Below are 20,422 nucleotides of genomic sequence, written 5' to 3'. Positions count from 1 at the left end.
CAACACTATGGAGTATAATCTGATGAAGTGAGTAGACTCACTCATAATGCCTTATGTCATGACTTAGTAAAATGTGTGGGAGAGCACTTTGTAAAACAATCATAATGTCGAAACGACAAAATGTAGGCATTATCAACAGTGGTGATAATCTGCAAAGCAGTAGATCTACACACTACCTTGTGATCCCAAAACATCAATTTAAAGAATTCACTTCGAATTTTGCATCTTTATTTGCAAGAAATTAAAAGTCTCAATTGCAAATAGACGTATTGATCTTGGCATGTGTTGAACATGGAAATAAATACATCATAAAAATATTTCGGAATACCGCATACTCAATGGAGAAACAGTACTGCGGAGGTACTGAATTTATCTTTGCAAGAGATTAAAATTCTCAATTGCAAATGGACGTAATAAATCTCAACACGTGATAAACGTGAAAAATAATAATATTACATCAACATAAGATCTGGAGTACATCTCAGTATTCAATAGATATACACTACTATTGTAATGAATAGTAATGGTGTTGCAAAACTTGATGTTCAAGTTAAAAACTTGAATTGTATAGACCTCAAATGAAATGAGATGGTCTTGTATCAAGTTGCAAGATATTCAGCAAGGTGAATTAATATTTTGCGAGGAAAAATTGATCTCAATCGCAATTAACAGGTCTAAAACAGGGTGAAATAACTGCTAGAACAACTGCAAAATCATAATTAAAACAAGTTTTGGCCTATTCAAAAATAGGTAAAGCTGCAAGGCCTAAACTGTAAAACTTGCGAAGAGATAAGATTTCTATCTCTCTTCTCCACTCCCGTGCGGTTACATGCCCCAAATTCACCATGGGGAATTTGTCTATACAACCGATGGAGGAGCTCGCCACGCCGCTGTGTACCACGGGCACGAGCGCCGCGCGTGGTAGGGGCCTCTTCGGGGAAGGGGACCCGGCGGCAGGGACGCCGGTGCGTGAGGGATCCGGCGATGGGCGCGGCACGGCCGGGCGAGTCCTGGCGCAGGGCGGTCGCGCGCGAGGGCGGCCATGGCCTGGCGCGGGTGAGGACAACCATGGCCTGGCGCAGGGACCCGGCGATGGGTGGCCGAGCGGAGCACGGCCAGGCGGATCGCGCGGGGCGCAGGGCATGACCATCGGTGTGGCGCGACCGGGCGAGGCTGGCCACCGCTTGGCGCGGACGCGGACACCCACGAAGCGGCCATGGCGCGGGCGGAGCGCAGGGGGCGGGGCGGTGCAGGCGCGGGCGGGCACGGCCCCAGCCTCGCGCCCAGGTTTAGGTCGGCCGGCGGGCTCGTGATCTGGATCCCCGACGGGATCGACTCTCTCGGTCTCGAGCCGGTGGCCGGTGGGTGGTTGGTGATGAGGTGATGTGCAGCGGGGCACGTCGCGGGCGGCCACTGGCAGGGCGCTGGGCACTGGGCGCGCCCGCGTGAGGGGCGGCACGGTCGGACGGCCACGAACGCCACGGTCCTGCGCGACCAAGGTCAGACGCGGCCACGGACAGGCTCGGGAGACGAGGCCACGGCGCCGGCACGGACTGCCGCAGTCACGACCAGACCAGCAGCCGGAGCGGCTGCTCGACGGCGAGCGCCTGGGCACGATGAAGGCGACGCTGAAGCGCCTGTTCTTCTCGAGCCGCTAAGGGCTTTCCTGCCGAAACCAGGAGCGGGGCCGTCGGGGACCGCGTGAGGCGTCGAGGAGGTGTGCGTGCCTGAGCGCCGTGAGCGATCTCTCTTCTTTGTGGCCTAATTGCTCTTTGTTAGGCAAAGTGTTGATAACGTGTTAGAGTAAAACGAGATTGAATGAAAGTAATGGACGATCAGTCCTGATTTCTATTGATTCTCAAGTTTATATACATTTGGAAGAGGTGCAAAGAAGAGGTGCTTGTTCGGAGGCATCCCTCAGAACAGGTGCCTGTTGGCAATAGAGAGATAGAATAGACATGACTTTTTGGGGTTGGACACCCTTTCCTAATTAATTTCTAACAATTTCCATTTGCTCGATATATCACATAAAATAAATTTGCTAGTATTTGTTGTCCAACGATCTGCTATGTCGCGGATGCATGGGAGCCGTACATAGTGTGCTGCTTGTCCATGCAGTCCTTTTTAGATAAAAGGCACGAAGGCCTAATGAAGCCATCAACCGGATAGCTGAATTACAAAGACAAAGAGCTGATCAGAAACTGAAAAATTACATGCCAAGATCACTACCACCAGGAGCAGCAGCGAACATAGCATCAAGAGATTTTTGCCTGGTGAAGGAAGGGGGAGGAGGGCGGCGGATTTGGAAGCTCGACCCGCCCTCAAGAGAGAGAATGGCATCGGAGCACCGCCAGCGTCAAGGTCGTGAAATCGACCAGGGGTTTCCCCCGTTCCAAGGCTCCACCACCCCATCCTGGAGGGACAGAGCGGACTTGCCGACCACCAGATCGGCAAAAGGAGACCATCGCGATGAGAAGGGGCCGGGAGGAAGAAGCGCCGACCGCTGTTACAGCAATACCTCGCTGCCATCGTGCCACCCACGCGGACGAACGGGACGGCCAACCCCCGCGTGCGCCATCCAACGGAGATATCGACGCCGCCATCTTCATCCACGGTCGCCGTCATGGCTTTGAGGGCTCCTCACACTGATGCGAGGCAGCAAATCCCCGTTGCCACCTTCACTGGAAAACGCATGGCTGACGATAGGCTCCACTGGTGGCGGTGGGGAGAGGGTGAAGGAGAGGTGGTGGTGGCTAGGGTTTGCGGCCGCTCCCGTGTCGCCCGAGAGGGTGACACGAGAACTAGGGGGATTTTGACCGTTTCAGCAAAGTGTCCATGCAATCCTTTTTGTTTATGGAGCTTGTCCATGCAGTCCGAACGATGATGTGATGCCGAGCATATGTGTGATGACAAAACGTGGACGATTTGCTTTCTAGATCTTGCGATGCAATGGGTGAGCGTACGTGTGACGAGAAAACATGTGTGATAGGTTGTTACCGTGTATGCTATACCTGTAAGACTATTTGCTTTCTAGATCTGGAGTTGGCATAAAAAGATATCGACACCGTATGTGAAAAAAGGTGGGTCATGCCAGAGACAATGGAGTCGCTGTCGAGGTTCACGAAATCCCCAAGTACGGTACATGGAGTCATGCTAGGCGATGGTGGCCGGCGCGAGGGTGCGAGACCCGGGGCTCGTCCACATCGCGATGTCGCTCAACGTGCACTACCTCTAGGGCTCCATGGTCACCATCTACCTGCTGCTCAAGCACGCCTCCTGCTCAGAATCACTAATCTTCTCAGCCTCGGTTTTAATATCCCGATATGAAGTGCTTAGAACTGAATATTCAGCTTTCACATTCAACTCATCAATGATTTTGATAAGTCTATCTTTTTCTATTTTATAAATGTCAGATTGATTCTTTGCCCAATCTGTCCGAAACTGACGGAAGTGTGTAATCTTGTTTTCCACATGTCTATACTAGTAGACCCATCATAATCTCTTGCCCAGTTAGAAGAAATAAGATCCATGAACTCTCTCTCTCTCTCTCTCTCTAAGTATTTAGATATAGAGGAAGTACATGTTTTCAGTTAACAATAATGCTAGACCTACAAAAACTTACAAAGCTTTGCTTAATCCTCCAAACTAATTTTCTCTCTTCACTGATTTCCGGTAGGGATGGACCCCTCATCCCCCTGTTACCAATCGCAATCCTCCACATCGGCTTGTATGTAAAGCCTTTATCTAAACCTTTGTAGATGCAACATTACTTTTCCAGTTATCTATGATATCTCCCTAACAAGAAAAGAAAAGAAAAACAATGATCTCGGATTACGTGGGGCGGCGTGATTCTTCCCGGGCAGAAGACGAGACGGCCGCATGAAAGTCAGCCTGTGGAACATGGGCATGTGTATGCACCAAATAAAGTCAATCCGCTGAACATGGTTAACAAACAGTCTGCTGCCTGCACTGGCGCTTGGGGCAGGCAGGCAGGCGTACACAGGTAACCGTATCCAGGATCCGGCTGGCCGGTGGGCGGTGGGCACGATCGATCGACCGCCCGTGTGCGCTGTAGGCGCATGTGTACAGCTGGGGCTGGACCGGACCATCCCGCGAATGCAGCCCTGGGCGGGGTACAAATACAGCGTCGGTTGCCTGGCCGGGGTCCCGGTGGTTGTTGCTCGCTCGGCTTCATTCATCGCGCTACGCTCCGTCTCTTCCTTCGTACAGTACGTACGTACTACGTGTAACAAGACCGGTGAGGTGACTGAAATCGCCTGAACCCGTCGTGCCAACGTACGTACGGCCAGTAACAAGATATAGAAACCCAGGTTGATTATATAGCAGACAACCGGAACCGGGGCTGCCATGCATGACACGCTCAGCTGTGTGGTCAGATCCAAGCCGTACGTGGCACGGACGGCGTACGCTCTGCCAACACTTGGGTCCCAGTAGTCTTGGTTTGTGTGTCCTCTTGCACGCGTCCGGCCGGGCGGTGGAGGCTCCAGCAACTTTGGAATAAGTCCCTCCGTGCCTATCCCCGTCTCGTCTCGTCTGCGTCCTGACGCCGGCGACGCGCCTGCTCGTGAGGGCTGCCTCCCGTGGATTTGGTCTGCCAGATCTATCCTGTTGTTGTTGTTTAGGTGTTTGGTCCCGTCTGTGGCCTGCGTGCTCGGCGGCTACAATGTCCAAAATAATTGTGCTTTCAAATCCTTATCCTTATGCGTGGACGAGTGCAAGATCCATCTCCTTTCGTCAAGTTTCAAGACGGCGGTCTCTTCATCTCCATCGGGTTTTTCCTTTATGGTTCTGCTCACGAAACCACCGCTTATTTGCTCTTCCAATGCTGCTACATCATGCGCATTTGAAATGACATCTTTCCGTGGCTTGACATGCACCATATCGACACGTCTACTTGGGTGACGAGGACCTCGGTAAAAGAGAATGGTGTTATGATAATCTGCAGATAAGTCTCGGCTTACCAATGGCGCTTGCCTCCCTCACGATGCTCATCTTCTGGAAGATTTGGTCCGAACACAATGCTAGGGTCTTCCGTAACTTGGCAGTCCCTTTCGCAGTCATCATAAAAAAAAATCAAACAAGAGACGTCTCTTTAGACTTTGGCTGGAGCGAAACATTTGGGTGTTCTAATGTCGCGAGAGTAGCCCTTTTATTCACCGTTTCGCAGCTTATGTCTAAAACCTTCCTTCTTAGTTAGTGAGATAGCAAAAAATTTGTCTTGTTTAAAAAAAAAAAACTCGTAGCGAGAGTCCTCCCGGCTCGATGCAGCCTAATCGAACCATCTTTTCTTATCCGCAGTTCACTCGAATGAATCGTTGACTGATATATGTTTCCTGCATGATCAAAGTTTTATACTCGCAGGGAGTACATTTTATAGCAAAGTTTTATTCTGTGATGATGCACATAGATGGAAGGTATTTGATGCATTTTATGTAGTATAGCATGTACAAGTCTAATCAAGTCTGCATGACACGATACCCAAGTAGTGGCGCATGATGGCTAGAATAGTTATGCATGATTATCGCCACTCGGGGCCTCTCTCACTGTACATATCGCCCTGTTGTTGAACCATCTCGGTTTTGGGCTAAGAGCATCTCCATTCGTTGCCCCCCACTCTCGCCGAGCCATTTTTTCAGTCGGTTGGGGTCATGCCGGTGAAAATTTTGAGGGGGGGGGAGAGAGTTTTTCAGCCATGTCCTACCCAACACTAGAAGACACGAGAGATGAAAGAAAAAAATATATGAAGTAGGCGAGAGGCATGCACATGGATGGGCCTGTTGCATGCAAGAGAGAGAGAGAGAGGGGGAGAGGGAGTGGGAGGCTCACAGTAGGCATGTTGCATGTAAATAATAACAGCGACGCTCCCGGGCGCCCCTCGGTGCGTTGGGTTTGGGCTGGGACTGTCGGGACCAATTTCGCCCCTAAACGACAAAAAACGGGCTCCTGGGACGCGACTCGGGCGTTTTTTTCCGCCGACGACAGAAAATGACCTGAAAGGGGCCTGTTGGGGGCGCGGCTGGAGATGCTCTAAGGCCCTTAACACTGCCACATTCCTGCTTAACCGCCGACCCATGCGCATGTCATCAGACCCCCGATCAAGAGGGTGCTCCACAACATGCGCGGTACGCCGCTCTCGGCCTTCATCTCCATGCATCGCCGACCCTGGACCTCCGCGCCTACAACGACACCGACTAGGTCGCTGCCTCGACACGCGTGGTTCAACATCTGGCTTCTGCATCTACCTTGGTGATGCCTTGATCTCAGGCCTGGCCTTGAGGGGGGGGGGGCGAGAGGGGCGGCAGCCCGCGTATGTTCTTCTATGGGCTCAGCGAAATATACGTACTCCCTCGACGAAAACTGAGCCGGGTATAACGGTTTCCTTGATTTCCTCGCTGCTATGATTGTTTCCGAGAGGCCATCCGGCTATGATTGTGGAGTAGATCTGTTGTTGCACGCGATTAGTTAGGAGTCATTATGAAAAAATGGCTCCTGATTTCTATCCTTAATCCACCAACTGAAAATTCTTCGTCCAATTGTTTTGTTTTGAAACGTGCTTCCAGTTTTTGTGGTAACTACATACTCCCTCCGTTCCTAAATATAAGTCTTTCTAGAGATTCTATTAAAGAACTACATACGGATGTATATAGACATACTTTAGAGTGTAGATTCATTCATTTTGCTTCGTATGTAGTCATGTAATGAAATCTCTTAAAAGACTTATATTTAGGAACGGAGGGAGTATATAGCTAGGGCAAGTGGATCCTCAAAAAGGGGACAAGTCAAACGGGAAGGTCAATCAATCATACAGAAGAAGCTGGGCGATGAGAAAATAGATGCTTCATATCCATATTCTGTGCGCGTGTGGCGGTGCCTCGATTCAAAGAAGCCCCGAATCGGAGGATGGCCATGCCGCCAGGGATAGCCATGTCGCTGCCTCATACACGATCCTCGACTCGCAGGCGACACAGTATGATGACGCGATTGCAGTTACATAGAAAATAAGCTATGCTTGGATCTCTATTTATATGGCTATTGTATGCCGTATAAGATTTTACTTGAATTCTTTATTGAATTTACTCTAGATTGTTGCAACTGGGTGTTTGATAATCTATTCATTAGATATGGTTTATAGATAGTGGTTATTGGGGTTGTAAAAGTTATGTATTCGACGTTGTCCGATAGTTGCAATGGAGGAATAAGATAATACTAGAAATTTAAAAGACAAGGATTTTACATAATATGATACTAAGAGTGTGAGTGATCGATGACTAAAACCAATGATTATCTAGGAAAAATCTATTGTGTCTACTAGCTTTATCATTAAGATTATTCAAATAAGAGACTTGTATATTTTTTATATTATATTAAGGGACTCTTATAAAATAAAATCTATTGTATTTGCCTTTAAAGATACACCATTTTATGATTTTATGATCTATATTGAAGGCCTCTAAGTTTTAGTTTCGCCCCGGCCCCCCGAATTCCCAGGATGCTTGATCTCGTGGTCTTACAAGCGACAAGCCACCGTGTCCCGCTCTGGCGCCGAAGCCGAATACCGCGGCATCGCCAACGCTGTCGCGAATTGTGTGTAGCTCCGACAGCTCCTCGGTGGGCTGCTCGCTCCGATGACCAAGGCCACGCTGGTGTTCTGCGACAATGTATCGGTCGTCTGCCTGTCGGCCAATCCTATCCAGCATCGTCGCACCAAGCATGTAAAGATGGACATCCACTTTGTTCAGGAGCGTGTTGCTCTTGGACAATTTCGCGTGCTTGGCATCCCCACGTTGCAGATGTGATGACCAAAGGGCTTGTCCCGGGACGTCTTTGGCTTGAGTCTTTGGATCGCCTCAGCCGATGTGATTTGATCCGTGCAGTCAGTCCCCATCCTCACCGCATTTATCCGCCAGACAGAGACCGCGTCCAGTTCCAGCCTCTCCGATTGCGCTCATCCGCGCTCCATCAAACCCAGTCAACCAAATGGCGGCGGCCGGCCTCGCGCTCTCCCTGCGCCCATCTCTGTCCCCGCCGCCGTGGGCGCGGGCTCGGGCGCGCGGGCCGACGACGACTCTCGCGCCGCCGCCGCCGCAGCCGCAGCAGCAGGGCCGCCTCGCCGCCGGCCGCGCGAGGGCGGGCGCCCCTCCCGCGCGCCCCGGCGTCTCCTGTCGCGCCGCCACCGCCTTCCAGAAGCTCGACGCCGTCGGTGAGCCCGTCTTACTTATCCCCCGGCCGACCTGCCCGAGGCTGCCATTGTTGATTGACTGACTGACTGATTGACTGAATGCGGGTTGTGCAGCGGTGCGGGAGGAGGAGGAGGCCTTCAGGTCGGCGGCGGCGGCGGGGCACACGCTGCTGCCCCTCCGGCGCTGCATCTTCTCCGACCACCTCACGCCGGTGCTGGCCTACCGCTGCCTCGTCCGGGAGGACGACCGCGAGGCGCCCAGCTTCCTCTTCGAGTCCGTGGAGCAGGCATCCGAGGGCACCAACGTGGTCCGTCCCTGCCTTTGCCCCTACAGACTCACGATTCGCTGATTCGTTATCCGTTCATATCCTCCCCAAGACGAAATCAGAATCATTTGAATTTGTCCCGTGCCGGGTTGTTGGTTGGTCTGCAATCTGCAATCTACAGGGGAGGTACAGCGTGTTGGGGGCGCAGCCGGCAATGGAGATCGTGGCCAAGGCCAACCGCGTGACGGTCATGGATCACGAGATGAGGACCAAGAAGGAGCAGTACGCGGATGATCCCATGACCGTCCCAAGGGACATTATGGAGCAGTGGAACCCACAGATCACTGACGATGGCCTCCCTGATGCCTTTTGTGGTAACAATTATACTATATGTGTCACTTTCACTATGGAGCTCTATGAACAGGTCCATGTTGGATGCCTTTTTCATCTACAGAGAATGTGATCTTCATCCTTTGCTGAGCACTGGTTATGACTTTTAGCAGAATGTTAATTGTATTTGAAAAATCTACAGGAGGATGGGTTGGATTCTTCTCATATGATACGGTGCGTTATGTTGAGACAAAGAAGCTTCCGTTTTCTAAGGCTCCAGAGGATGATAGGAACCTTCCTGACATTCATCTCGGCCTCTACAATGACGTAGTCATCTTTGATCATGTTGAAAAGGTCTGGATAATACTGGAACACTTTTATGCATTTTCTCTAATTCAGACGACCTTATATCGTTTGCTGTCTATGCAAATGAGTTCATTTAAAATACATTTCAAATCAGCTAATTTATTCAGATATTTCAAGTCATTTCCCTGATATAATGTGTTTTGTCTGATTCAGAAAACACATGTTATTCATTGGGTGAGGTTGGACTGCTATCACTCAGTTGATGAAGCATATGAAGATGGGAAAAATAGGTTGGAGGCCTTGTTATCAAGATTGCATAGCACTAATGTGTGAGTTGTGAAATTTGGCCAACTCCCTTTTATATGCGTTAGTTTTCTTCTTCTAATTTTCTAGTTGTCGCTGACCTAGTTCAATGAAATATTGATGTAGCCCAACCCTTTCCGCTGGTTCCATTAAGCTTAACGTTGGGCAATTCGGCTCAGCACTACAGAAATCAACCATGTCTAGTGAGGACTACAAGAAGTCTGTCGTGCAAGCAAAAGAGCACATTCTAGCAGGTGATATATTTCAAGTAGTACTAAGCCAACGTTTCGAGAGACGTACATTCGCCGACCCTTTTGAGGTGTATCGTGCATTGCGCATTGTCAATCCTAGCCCTTATATGGCATATCTACAGGTAATTTGAATATTTGCAGTATTCTAAGAGGGAAAAGTCATGATCATGACACATAATAATCAGCAAGGCTAATCTCCTGTAAAATTATTGCAGGCACGAGGGTGTATTCTTGTAGCATCAAGTCCTGAGATTCTTACTCGGGTGGCAAAGGTAAAGCCAAAATAGGGACTTTTATCTTCTGCATCTTTAGTTATGGGCTTGCTTCCTAGCCTTGTTTGTAACTGCAATATGCAGTGGAAGTTAACTTTTCGTGTCGTGTGTTTTATCTATTTGCTTTACAAGATGAAGACAATTTTACAGTTATCATTTTGTTGTCGTGTGCCAATCTTTCAAGGAAGTTATTGCGGAAACTCTTTGATATTTGTATGCCCAAAATCTTCTAGAAAAGTTGTAAGTGCCAAATGAACAACATGACCTGTTATTTTTCCATTTGCCAGAGGACAGTTGTCAATCGGCCTCTTGCTGGAACAATTAGGAGAGGGAAAACGAAAGCCGAAGACAAGGTTTTAGAACAACTCCTGTTGAGTGATGAAAAGCAGCGTGCCGAGCACATTATGTTAGTAGATCTAGGCCGGAATGATGTTGGAAAGGTTTGTATTTCACCCATTTGTTTTATTAGTATATTATTACATTCAACTCAATCTCCAGTACATTTCAAGATTTGCCAAATAAAGATAGTAAGGTACTCATGTGCAGTCGTCCTGGTCACCATTTATATTTTCACTTTGTTAGTGGCACACTAGTCACATCAAAATCCGAGTTAGTTAGATTCAGTGAAGTTTAGTCCTTTCGAGCAGGCTTGTTTGATCAAAACTAGGGCTGTTTTAGTACACTTTTGACTTCTCTAGTTTGAGTTGTGTTCAACTTTGCCATTTTTCCAGGTGTCCAAACCAGGAACAGTGAAGGTGGAGAAATTGATGAATATTGAGCGATATTCGCATGTCATGCACATTAGCTCAACGGTAAGTCAGTCTAATTCTTTAGACAGGCAACTTCAGTCATTTGATGCAGTAAATAATATACACAATCAACATTGTGTGTGATTTCCTGTATTTTCTTGGAGCAAGTAGATCTAACAAAGTCTGTATATTTTGCTGAAATTGTTTTAACACGTATCATAATATGTGGTCTATTTCTGTACTTCTGTAGGTTACTGGGGAGCTTCGTGACGATCTTACATGTTGGGATGCCCTGCGAGCTGCATTGCCTGTTGGAACCGTCAGTGGTGCTCCCAAGGTAAGTGCATGCTTGCTATCACATCATCACCTAGATGCGTTGAAACTGAAAATCTGTTCTGGAAAAAACAACAATGGTGCCATACGGAGTATAGATAAATGTCGAATCCATCATATTTCTTGGAGTTCCAACAAATCATTGTTCAAATTCAATGCCTCCATGATTCAACCCTGAATTCACTGAGCAAGCTCCCACATTCTTCCTTCTGAAACTCACCAGGTGAGAGCGATGGAGCTGATCGACGAGATGGAAGTGACGATGCGCGGGCCGTACAGTGGTGGCTTCGGCCAGATCTCCTTCCGCGGCGACATGGACATCGCCCTCGCCCTGCGCACCATCGTCTTCCCGACGGCGTCCCGGTTCGACACCATGTACTCGTATGCCGCCAACAGCAGCAACGCTCGCCAGGAGTGGGTGGCGCACCTCCAGACCGGTGCCGGGATCGTCGCCGACAGCAAACCGGACGACGAGCAGCAGGAGTGCCAGAACAAGGCCGCCGGCCTCGCCCGTGCCATCGATCTCGCTGAGTCGACGTTCCTGGACTTCTCCGACATGTAGGACCAGATTTGCGTGGAAAAGCCCGTGGCAGAGACCTTCAGAGCGTGTTTGCTGTGGGTTGTTTGCCGCACCGAATAAACAGTTGTAGCTAGTGTAATAAGTTCAATCAATAAAATGGACAGCAGACCGGACATTTGCTTTTTTTATCTAACTTGAATTGTTCAAGCATGATATCTTGCTCTGATGGTGTCAGTTTTCCGGTAAATTACCAGAAGTGGTACAGAATTCGCCAGATAATTGCTACTATAACAATAATTGTGTGAACAAACTGTGGATTGAGTTAATGGCCTGCAAAATCATCCATGGACTAGTATTTTTTTCAAGAAATCCATGGGCTAGTATGTTCAAAAACTTTGCAAGGAAAAGAACAAGCAGATGTCACCTGAATATCTAGCACCAAACATACAAAGGACTAACAAAATTGTTCACATTGTACAAGTACAAACATCAACCCAGATTAGAACAGCAATGTCAGTACATGCCCTGACAAAAAGTGAGTTTTATCTCCGCGATTTACGGTATCGTTCTTCCTCTTCATCAACCCTTCTTTCGTGACGGCCACCAGAATCTCTGTCCTGCCTAGACCGCTTGCTCTCTGGTCTATCTTCTCTTCCCCTGTCATCGCCCCTCTGCCTGTCGCCTCTTGACCTTTCAGGGGATTTCTCATGTCCGTTCCTGTCCCTATCTTTTGTGTCAGATCTATCTTGTCTTCCCCTGTTATCGCCTCTCTGCCTGTCTCCCCTTGATCTCTCGGGGGATTTCTCGTGCCTGTCCCTGTCACTGTCTTTTGCGTCTCTATCGCCATGTCTCGACCTAGAATCTCGGTCCCTGTACAACTCTGATCTTGAGGAATGACCATCCCTGTCCCCTGATCTGGCTTCTTCTTTATTTCTGTCAGGGAAATTTTTGTGGCTCTTTGGTGGGTCATGGTCATACTGCCGTCTTGCATTGGTGTCCTCCCTAGAACCTCGATCAGTGTTTGCATTCCTCTGAAAATATAATTCAGGAACATCACAATTAGTTGCCAAGCGTTTTTTACTGGAATGACTGAACAACATAACTGATGAGCTATACGACCAAGCATAGAGGACACATATTTCCAGCCAGGCAACAACAGAAAATGCGCACCCATAACAATAAATTGATCAGTTATTGTTATATTCAGAGATGCGTGTAGCATGCTGCAAAAATATCATAAATCCTGTCAAAAGCAACAATCTCTAGCACAATGCAATAAAAAAAAGGTGCTTGTGTTTCCAACAACAAATGTTAAAACACTCTGGCAATGTGAGAATGTTAAGCCGCAACGACATATCAGCTGTGGAGTTCATGAAATATATTTTGCAGGTAACGACTCATCCAAGTGAAGTACATGTACAGACATGGGGAGAGCAATATAATATGTCTTACTGTGATAAGCACAAGTTGTCCGCATATCACCTTGAAAAAATATCAGCACAAATAATACTCTAAACTGATCAACTCATTTTCTATTAATACTCTAAACTGGTAAAATATCAGTACAAGTTGTGGTGGCGAAATGATGAGTAACTCATTTTCTATTAATAACTAATCTGGCAACATAACTTGTCCATAAGCGCAAAAATTATCGTGGAAATTAACACAAGCTATATAGTCTGTTGCCTTGCATGCTATCTAATATAACTACTTCCTCCGTTCCTAAATATAAGTCTTTTAAGAGATTCTACTAAAGAACTACATACGAATGTATATAGACATACTTTAGAGTGTAGATTCAATCATTTTGCTTCGTACGTAGTCTCTTAGTAAAATCTCTAAAAAGACTTATATTTAGGAACGGAGGGAGTACTTGGTAAATGCACAAGCAGGACAGTTACCTGCTCATCATGTGAAAATCTGCAGGAAGCTCCGCGACTGCACTCGCCTTTCTGGAAAGCATAGCAGACGCCACGGCCCTGCGCAGCTACCTGCTCATCATGCGAAAATCTGCAGGAATCTCCCCGACTGCATTCGCCTTTCTGGAAAGCATAGCAGACACCACGGGATTCCCCCTTATTTTGTGGACCGCGGTGTCTGTCATGCTCCCATTTCGGGTCATCCTCCTTAGATCCCCAACCAGTGTTTGCATTTCTCTGAATATAACCATGAATACCAGAATTAGTTGGCAGTCATTATGGTTCAGTGATAGTTCTTAAGAAGGTTACTGATAAACTATAGGCCTAGTACAATACAAAGGGCAAAGGTTTCCAGCCAAGTAACATTAAAATAACACATTTACAATCCAATAAGCAAGCAATCTATAGCATGTATCCCTCAAAAATCTATAGTATGTAAGCAAACCTAGAACATATCAACAATGGCATAAATGGAGCATTTATTTGCAATAACTACTGTTTGTCCCCCCATTCTTTCGAAGAATTCCAGAACATATAATTTTGAAGGTAATAGGCCATTTGACTGAAGGAAAATGATGTCCGCAATAAATGTGGAAGTACAAGTTTACTGTGGAAGTATAAGTTTCCGGCATATCTTTATCTTGAGAAAAACTAGGTGTAAATTATATACCGGACCGTTATTTCACAGACCATTGGAGTGAAATGTCAGGAACTAATTTTCTACTCCCTCCGTCCAGAAATACTTGTCCTCGAGATGAATGTATCTAGACTTATTTTAGTTATAGATACATCCATTATATCCATTTTTATGACAAGTATTTCCGGACGGAGGGAGTACTTAGGGACTGTTCGGATCCTCTCCAGATTGACAGCTCCGCTCCGCGCACGAAGCTCGGTTTGAGCAACTCCCTGGAATTGTGCTGTGGCTCCCTCCGCTCCGGGAGCTGCAGTTGCGGAGCGGAGAGCATCCGAACAGCCCCTTAATAACTGATCGGGTTATCCTTTCCTCATCCTGTAGTGAAAAACCTTCACTTGTGCAAATTACAACGAGGCAGGTTGTGAATTGGTTGTGTGCATTCCTAACGAATAATCAAATAATGACTTGGATAGTTGGACCAATGCAGTAAAATATTGCTACAGGCCACGTAGTTGTTGTTTGCATTTCTAACGAATAAAATGGCTAGAAACTAATTTTCTACCTAATGATTTGGCAAAATCCATCGCGCTCATGCCATAGTTAGAAAACATTACTAGCCCAAATTGCAGAAGCAGGATAGGTACCTGCTCATCATGGGAATATTTGCACGCATCGCCGCGGTTGCACTCGCCTTTCTGGAATGCATAGCACACGCCGCGCTCCTCCCTCTTCTTCTGCAGCTCCTCCTCGTCCTCCTCCTCCTTCTTCTTGTACTTCTCCACATGGTCAACCCTGATGATCCTCCCAAGAACCTTAGCCCCATTCAAGTTATCTACGCGGCCGCACCAAGACGAAGCGAAACAAATGTTAGCACCTCAGCAAAAGCACCATCTGGAATCACACGCAGACGCGACCTAGTAGGAAAGGGGAAAGGGGCCTCACCGACGGCAAGAACCGTGCTCCTCTGGTCCTCGTAGGCGACGAACGCGAAGCCCTTGGATTTTCCGGTGGCCTTGTCGCGCACGAGGTTCACGTCGACCACCTCGCCGTACCTGAGGGAGGAGATCGGAAGCCGGTCAGAACACTTCCCTGCCAAATCGGTAAGGAGGGGGGAACGGGCGGAAAAAGCTAGGTCGGGGGGTGCGGTCTAATGATACTCACTGCGCGAAGACGGCGAGGAGGTCGCCCTCGGTGAGGTCGAAGGGGACGCCGCCGACGAAGACGTAGGCGGAGCCCCTGAACTTGGCGTGCCAGGATGCGTCCTCGCTGAGGCCCAGCGCCGCCTCCTTCTGGTTTATCACCTGCGTCCGCTTCACCTGCGTCAGGGGATTCATCTTCCCCGGCCCGCCGCCGCCGAGGGAACCGGCGGTGCTCGTGCGGATCCGGGCAGATTTTCTCGAATGAGGTGGAGGGGAAGAAGGGGATTGGGAGATTTGGGGGGAGGTGGGGATTTTTTTTGTGTAGGGTTCTTGGCTAGTCCAACAGCCTGGGGTCGGTCCTAGGGTGCAATCTCCACCGTAGATTTTAGATCTAACGTCGGTGGTAATGCCACCCCCTTGCCAGTCTAAGCTAACCCAAAGGGGGAACGAAATTTTTGAATGTTCGACAACCCAAAAGGGGAAAAGACCAGCATGTACTACTGGTAATTTGGCAATGCTGAATAATTACTCTCTATGTATCAAAATATAAAATGATTTGTGGTTTTGCATAGGAGAAACGTCTGTTTTTTTGTTATGGAGTGAGCATATCATTAGTTCAAACATCTCATATAATTCCATATAACTTATAAATAGATTGACGATATCCGAATAATGTATCTAGTATAGTTGATGAGAGGGTTGATGTAGCGCATAATGAGAAGAAGTTGTTGAAACGATATGAAGAATATTTTAGTTCTAAGATTTATTGAGGATCACAATTCAAATAAATTAATAACTTCAAAAAAAGTAGTTCTAATAGTAGGCAAATGGTGCTATGCACCATCATCAAAACCGAGGATGTTATGTCTGGGACTTACAAAGGATTTTATTGATGTACTTGAACAAATGGTTATAGTGTTGGCTCAACGCGGGCTTTACTTGTGCTGATGCAAAATTGTTGAAGGGGTATCACAACAAAAAGTCATGCAATTTTGTTGCATGGAATCATTTATCATTGCCCCATACAAGTTATTGTGGCGCCGAAAGAATGTGCATACCGTATGTTTTCATCTTCATACAGACAGGCAGGGCCAGTCATAGCATTATGGAGGCCCCAATGCAAACGAGGTATAGTGGACCTAACAATTATAACATAGTAACATAAATCTTTCATTGGTATATATTGCATATCATGAAAACATTATAAAAATATAAACATTGAAAATTGAATTTAATTAGCCAATACAGTCTTAATAAACCATGTATATATGATCATATTATGTAAATGATGTTAAGAAGACACATCTAATCAACCAAGAATAACTATTTGATAAATAAAATATGGTGAGGGGAGGGGCGGCTATCCCGTGTCCACCACATAGTATTGACGCTGTGTTCTGCAAATCACATTTATTTAGGCATGCAAATGTAGTGGGTCCTTATTTAAGATGAGCCCTAGGCTGGCCAATGTACCTTTTCCCATAATCTAAGGCCGACCCTACATCCTCGAAGGACAGGGAGCTAGATTCATGAGACGTCACATGCAGTATACGTCCCGAATGAAGAGATGAGGAATGTTTGATGATTTTAAGTGTGTAACCCAAGATATATCTTGTGGTTCATATTGTAGTAAATGAAAGTAAACTTGCACAAGTTTCTCTCTATAATTGCCAAAGTTAATGCCTTAGTCAATCAAGCTAAATCATATAGCCAAGGTTAGGAAAGTGATAATGACATCATTTAGCAAAAATGAAACTGTATTTTAATTGCTAACTAACTACTACACACAAAACACACAGATACTCACGTGAAAAATACTCAAATACATGTGCACATGTGTATATTTGGTCATAGTCTCTCATGTGATGTGTATCTATAGGAATTTCAAACATAGCTACAACTCCACTATGTTCGCCTTAGCATTTTTTTAGTCTAAACATGCTTCATTTTATTGATCAGTACAATTTAGGTATGAAGTATTAAGGGTCCCAACACGGCATCCTAAATAGATGCCTAGAGCGTGTTTAGCGAGGTTATGTGCCTCAACGTTGGTTTATCTTCCTTTGAAGATGAAGGAACACCGAGCTATCTGTTTGGATGTGAGATCGATCTCCTTGATGATTGATACGTCTCAAACGTATCTACAATTTTTGATGGTTTCATGCTGTTATCTTGTCAACTTTGGATGTTTTATATACCTTTTATATCTTTTTTGGGACTAACTTATTAATTCAGTGCCAAGTGCCAGTTCCTGTTTTTTCTGTGTTTTTTACTCTTTTCAGATCTGATTTTGGAACGAAGTCCAAACGGAATAAAATTCCCGAAATAAACTTTTCCAGAACAGAAGAAGATCTGGGACTTGAGGGCCAAGGCAGGAGAGCCACAGAGAGCCCACAAGCCCTGTAGCCGCCACCAGGGGGGTCGGCGGCTACCAGGCTTATGGCCCCCCTGGAGCTCCTCTGCCCTAGTTCTTTCGCCTATATATTCCCTAAAATCCCAGAAAAAATCAGGGCATCCACGAAAATACTTTTTCGCCGCCGCAAGCTTCCGTTTCCGCGAGATCTCATCTGAAGACCCTTCCCGGTGCCCTGTCGGAGGGGACTTTGGAGTTGGAGGGCGTCTACATCAACATCATTGCCTCTCCAATGACTCGTGAGTAGTTCACTTCAGACCTACGGGTCCGTAGTTAGTAGCTTGATGGATTCTTCTCTCTCTTGGATCTTCAATACAAAGTTCTCCATGATCTTCATGGATATCTATCCGATGTAATCCTCTTTGGCGGTGTGTTTGTCGAGATCCGATGAATTGTGGATTTGTGATCAGATTATCTATGATTTATATTTGAGTCTTTGCTGATTTCTTATATGCATGATTTGATATCCTTGTAAGTCTCTCCGAGTCTTCGGTTTTGTTTGGCCAACTAGATCTATGATTCTTGCAATGGAAGAAGAGCTTGGTTTTGGGTTCATACCGTATGGTGATCTTTCCCAGTGATAGAAGGGGCAGCAAGGCACGCATCGTGTTGTTGCCATCAAGGGTAACAAGATGGGCTTTTATCGTAGATATGAGATTGTCCATCTACATCATGTCATCTTGCTTAAGGCGTTACTCTGTTCTCATGAACTTAATACACTAGATGCATGCTGGATAGCGGTCGATGTGTGGAGTAATAGTAGTAGATGCAGAAAGTATCGGTCTACTTGTTTTGGACGTGATTCCTATAGATATAATCATTGCCATAGATAACGTCACGACTTTGCGCGGTTCTATAAATTTCTCGACAGTAATTCGTTCACCCACCGTCTACTTGCTTTCATGAGAGAAGCCACTAGTGAACACTACGGCCCCGGGTCTATTCACAACTATCGTTTCCACTTTCACTTTTACTTTGCTTTGTTTCCTTTTTGCTTTCAGTTCTCACTTTGCAAACAATCTATAAGGGATTGATAACCCCTTCATAGCGTTGGGTGCAAGCTCTTTGTGTTTGTGCAGGTACTTGTGACTTGACGCAATCCTTCCAGTGGATCGATACCTTGGTTCTCAAAGCTGAGGGAAATACTTACCGCCGCTGTGCTACATCACCCTTTCCGCTTCGAGGGAACACCAACGCAAGGCTCCAAGTCCACGGGGGAATCCTTTGCATATTTTCCAAGGAAGTCCCTAAAGGCGTAGCCGTAGCAGAAGGATTCCTGGCGCCGTTGCTGAGGAGTATCAAGACAAGAATAGTCTCATGTCAACACGCTTATTTTTGGCGCCGTTGGAAGGTCTTTTGTTGTAGTAGCAGAAGTATTTCTGGCGCCGTTGCCGGGGAAGGAGAGATCAAGTCAAGATCTATCCAAGTAAGTGTCACAAACTCATCTCTTGCATTTACCTTTTTTGTCAGTTGCCTCTCGTTTTCCACTCCCCCACTTCACATTTGCCTTTCTCCTTTGCCTTTTTTCGTTTGCCTTTTTCGTTCACCATTTTCTCTCGCTTGCTTTCTGTTCGCTTGTGTGCCATGTGCCTTCAATATGCTTGCATCTTCGCTTGCTGAAAATCTAGTGATATGGATCCTCATCCACTTGCTAATCTCTTTAAGAGATCCAATTATGTTGATCCAATTGCTAGTGAGTTGACTGCACTTGACTATCTTTATGGAGTTTTGCTTGAGATGCGTGAATCTGAAAATTGTGAGGAAGAAATTTATGAAGTGATTCACGAGGGCTCCTTGGATGAAAAGCATGATTGCAATGGTTTCACTATAAATCCTATTAGTGACAATCATGCTAAAAATATGCAAAACCCTAAGCTTGGGGATGCTAGTTTTGCTATGTCCACTACTTGTTGCAATGATCATGAGTGGGGCGATGATTTTTCTTATGATCTTGAAAATTTGTTTAAGCCTCATGATGAATATGATATTTGCAATATTATTGAAAGTGGGTTTGGAGAAGTCATGACTTTAATTGATGATAATTCCACTACTTTTGAAGAGCGTCAACTTTGCATGCATGTGGATCATGAAAAGAATATCCTTTGTGATAGCTATTTTGTTGAATTTGATTATGATCCCACATGTAATTGCTATGAGAGAGGAAAATATTGTGGTAAAAACTTTCATGTTACCAAATTACCTCTCGTTATGTGGAGATTGCTATTGTCTGTTTCTTCTTCCTTGCATATGGCAACTATTGGTTATCTTGACAATATGTTTTCCTATAAAATGCCTATGCATAGGAAGTATGTTAGACTTAGATGTGATTTTCACATGCTTTATGATGCTCTCGTTATGCTTCAATTCTTGTCTTTTGTGTGAGCATCATTGATTTATGAATGCCTAGCTAAGGGCGTTAAACAATAGCGCTTGTTGGGAGGCAACCCAACGAATCTATCATTTTTCTTTCTATTTTGTGTTTTCCACACTTTCATAATTCTGTTATGATTGTGTTTTTTGTGTTTCTTTTTTGCGTTAGTGCCAAGTAAAACCGTTATGATTAGTCTTGGGGATGATCGTTTGATCATGCTGGAAAAGACAGAAACTTTCTGCTCATGAAAAGAATTTCCATATTTTTTTGTAAGAGATTTTGAGTTGATTCTTTTTTATTCTGATTGCTACGCAAATTCTTCAGACTGTCGTAATTTTTCAGAATTTTTGAAGTACCAGAAGTATACGAAGTATACAGATTGCTACAGACTGGTCTGCTGTTAACAAATTCTG

General features: G+C 46.0%; 2 protein-coding genes across 2 annotated transcripts; one reads left to right on the top strand and one right to left on the bottom strand.

The window, feature by feature from the left end:
• Positions 1-7,801: 7,801 nt before the first annotated feature.
• On the top strand, positions 7,802-11,723 carry LOC123453128 (anthranilate synthase alpha subunit 1, chloroplastic-like). Its single transcript, XM_045129895.1, has 11 exons — positions 7,802-8,221; positions 8,315-8,508; positions 8,648-8,840; positions 8,999-9,150; positions 9,316-9,431; positions 9,532-9,778; positions 9,872-9,928; positions 10,216-10,368; positions 10,660-10,740; positions 10,928-11,014; positions 11,234-11,723. The coding sequence occupies exons 1-11, from the start codon at positions 7,999-8,001 to the stop codon at positions 11,570-11,572; spliced, it is 1,842 nt and encodes a 613-aa protein (XP_044985830.1). The 5' UTR covers positions 7,802-7,998; the 3' UTR covers positions 11,573-11,723.
• A 227-nt stretch (positions 11,724-11,950) lies between these two features.
• Positions 11,951-15,525, bottom strand: LOC123453129 (zinc finger CCCH domain-containing protein 25). The gene is made up of 5 exons (XM_045129896.1): positions 15,248-15,525; positions 15,029-15,138; positions 14,731-14,918; positions 13,432-13,686; positions 11,951-12,561 (listed from the first exon to the last, which is right to left on the bottom strand). Exons 1-5 carry the CDS (start codon positions 15,418-15,420, stop codon positions 12,073-12,075), a joined length of 1,215 nt encoding a protein of 404 aa, XP_044985831.1. The 5' UTR covers positions 15,421-15,525; the 3' UTR covers positions 11,951-12,072.
• Positions 15,526-20,422: the final 4,897 nt, after the last annotated feature.

Source organism: Hordeum vulgare, chromosome 5H (assembly GCF_904849725.1).
Source record: "Hordeum vulgare subsp. vulgare chromosome 5H, MorexV3_pseudomolecules_assembly, whole genome shotgun sequence".
NCBI lineage: Eukaryota > Viridiplantae > Streptophyta > Magnoliopsida > Poales > Poaceae > Hordeum > Hordeum vulgare.
The sequence above is the reverse complement of the archived record's forward strand: the minus strand, read 5'-3'. Positions and strand labels throughout refer to the sequence as shown.

Excerpts from the sequence above, each read along its gene's own strand:
- LOC123453128 (XM_045129895.1), top strand. The coding sequence starts at position 7,999 with ATGGCGGCGGCCGGCCTCGCGCTCTCCCTGCGCCCATCTCTGTCCCCG. Across the intron at positions 9,779-9,871 it reads CTTATATGGCATATCTACAG|GCACGAGGGTGTATTCTTGT; the intron begins GTAATTTGAATA and ends AAATTATTGCAG. Across the intron at positions 10,369-10,659 it reads GCCGGAATGATGTTGGAAAG|GTGTCCAAACCAGGAACAGT; the intron begins GTTTGTATTTCA and ends CCATTTTTCCAG.
- LOC123453129 (XM_045129896.1), bottom strand. The coding sequence starts at position 15,420 with ATGAATCCCCTGACGCAGGTGAAGCGGACGCAGGTGATAAACCAGAAG. Across the intron at positions 15,139-15,247 it reads CTCCTCGCCGTCTTCGCGCA|GTACGGCGAGGTGGTCGACG; the intron begins GTGAGTATCATT and ends CTCCTCCCTCAG. Across the intron at positions 12,562-13,431 it reads GATTTTCACATGATGAGCAG|AGGAATGCAAACACTGATCG; the intron begins GTAACTGTCCTG and ends TTATATTTTCAG.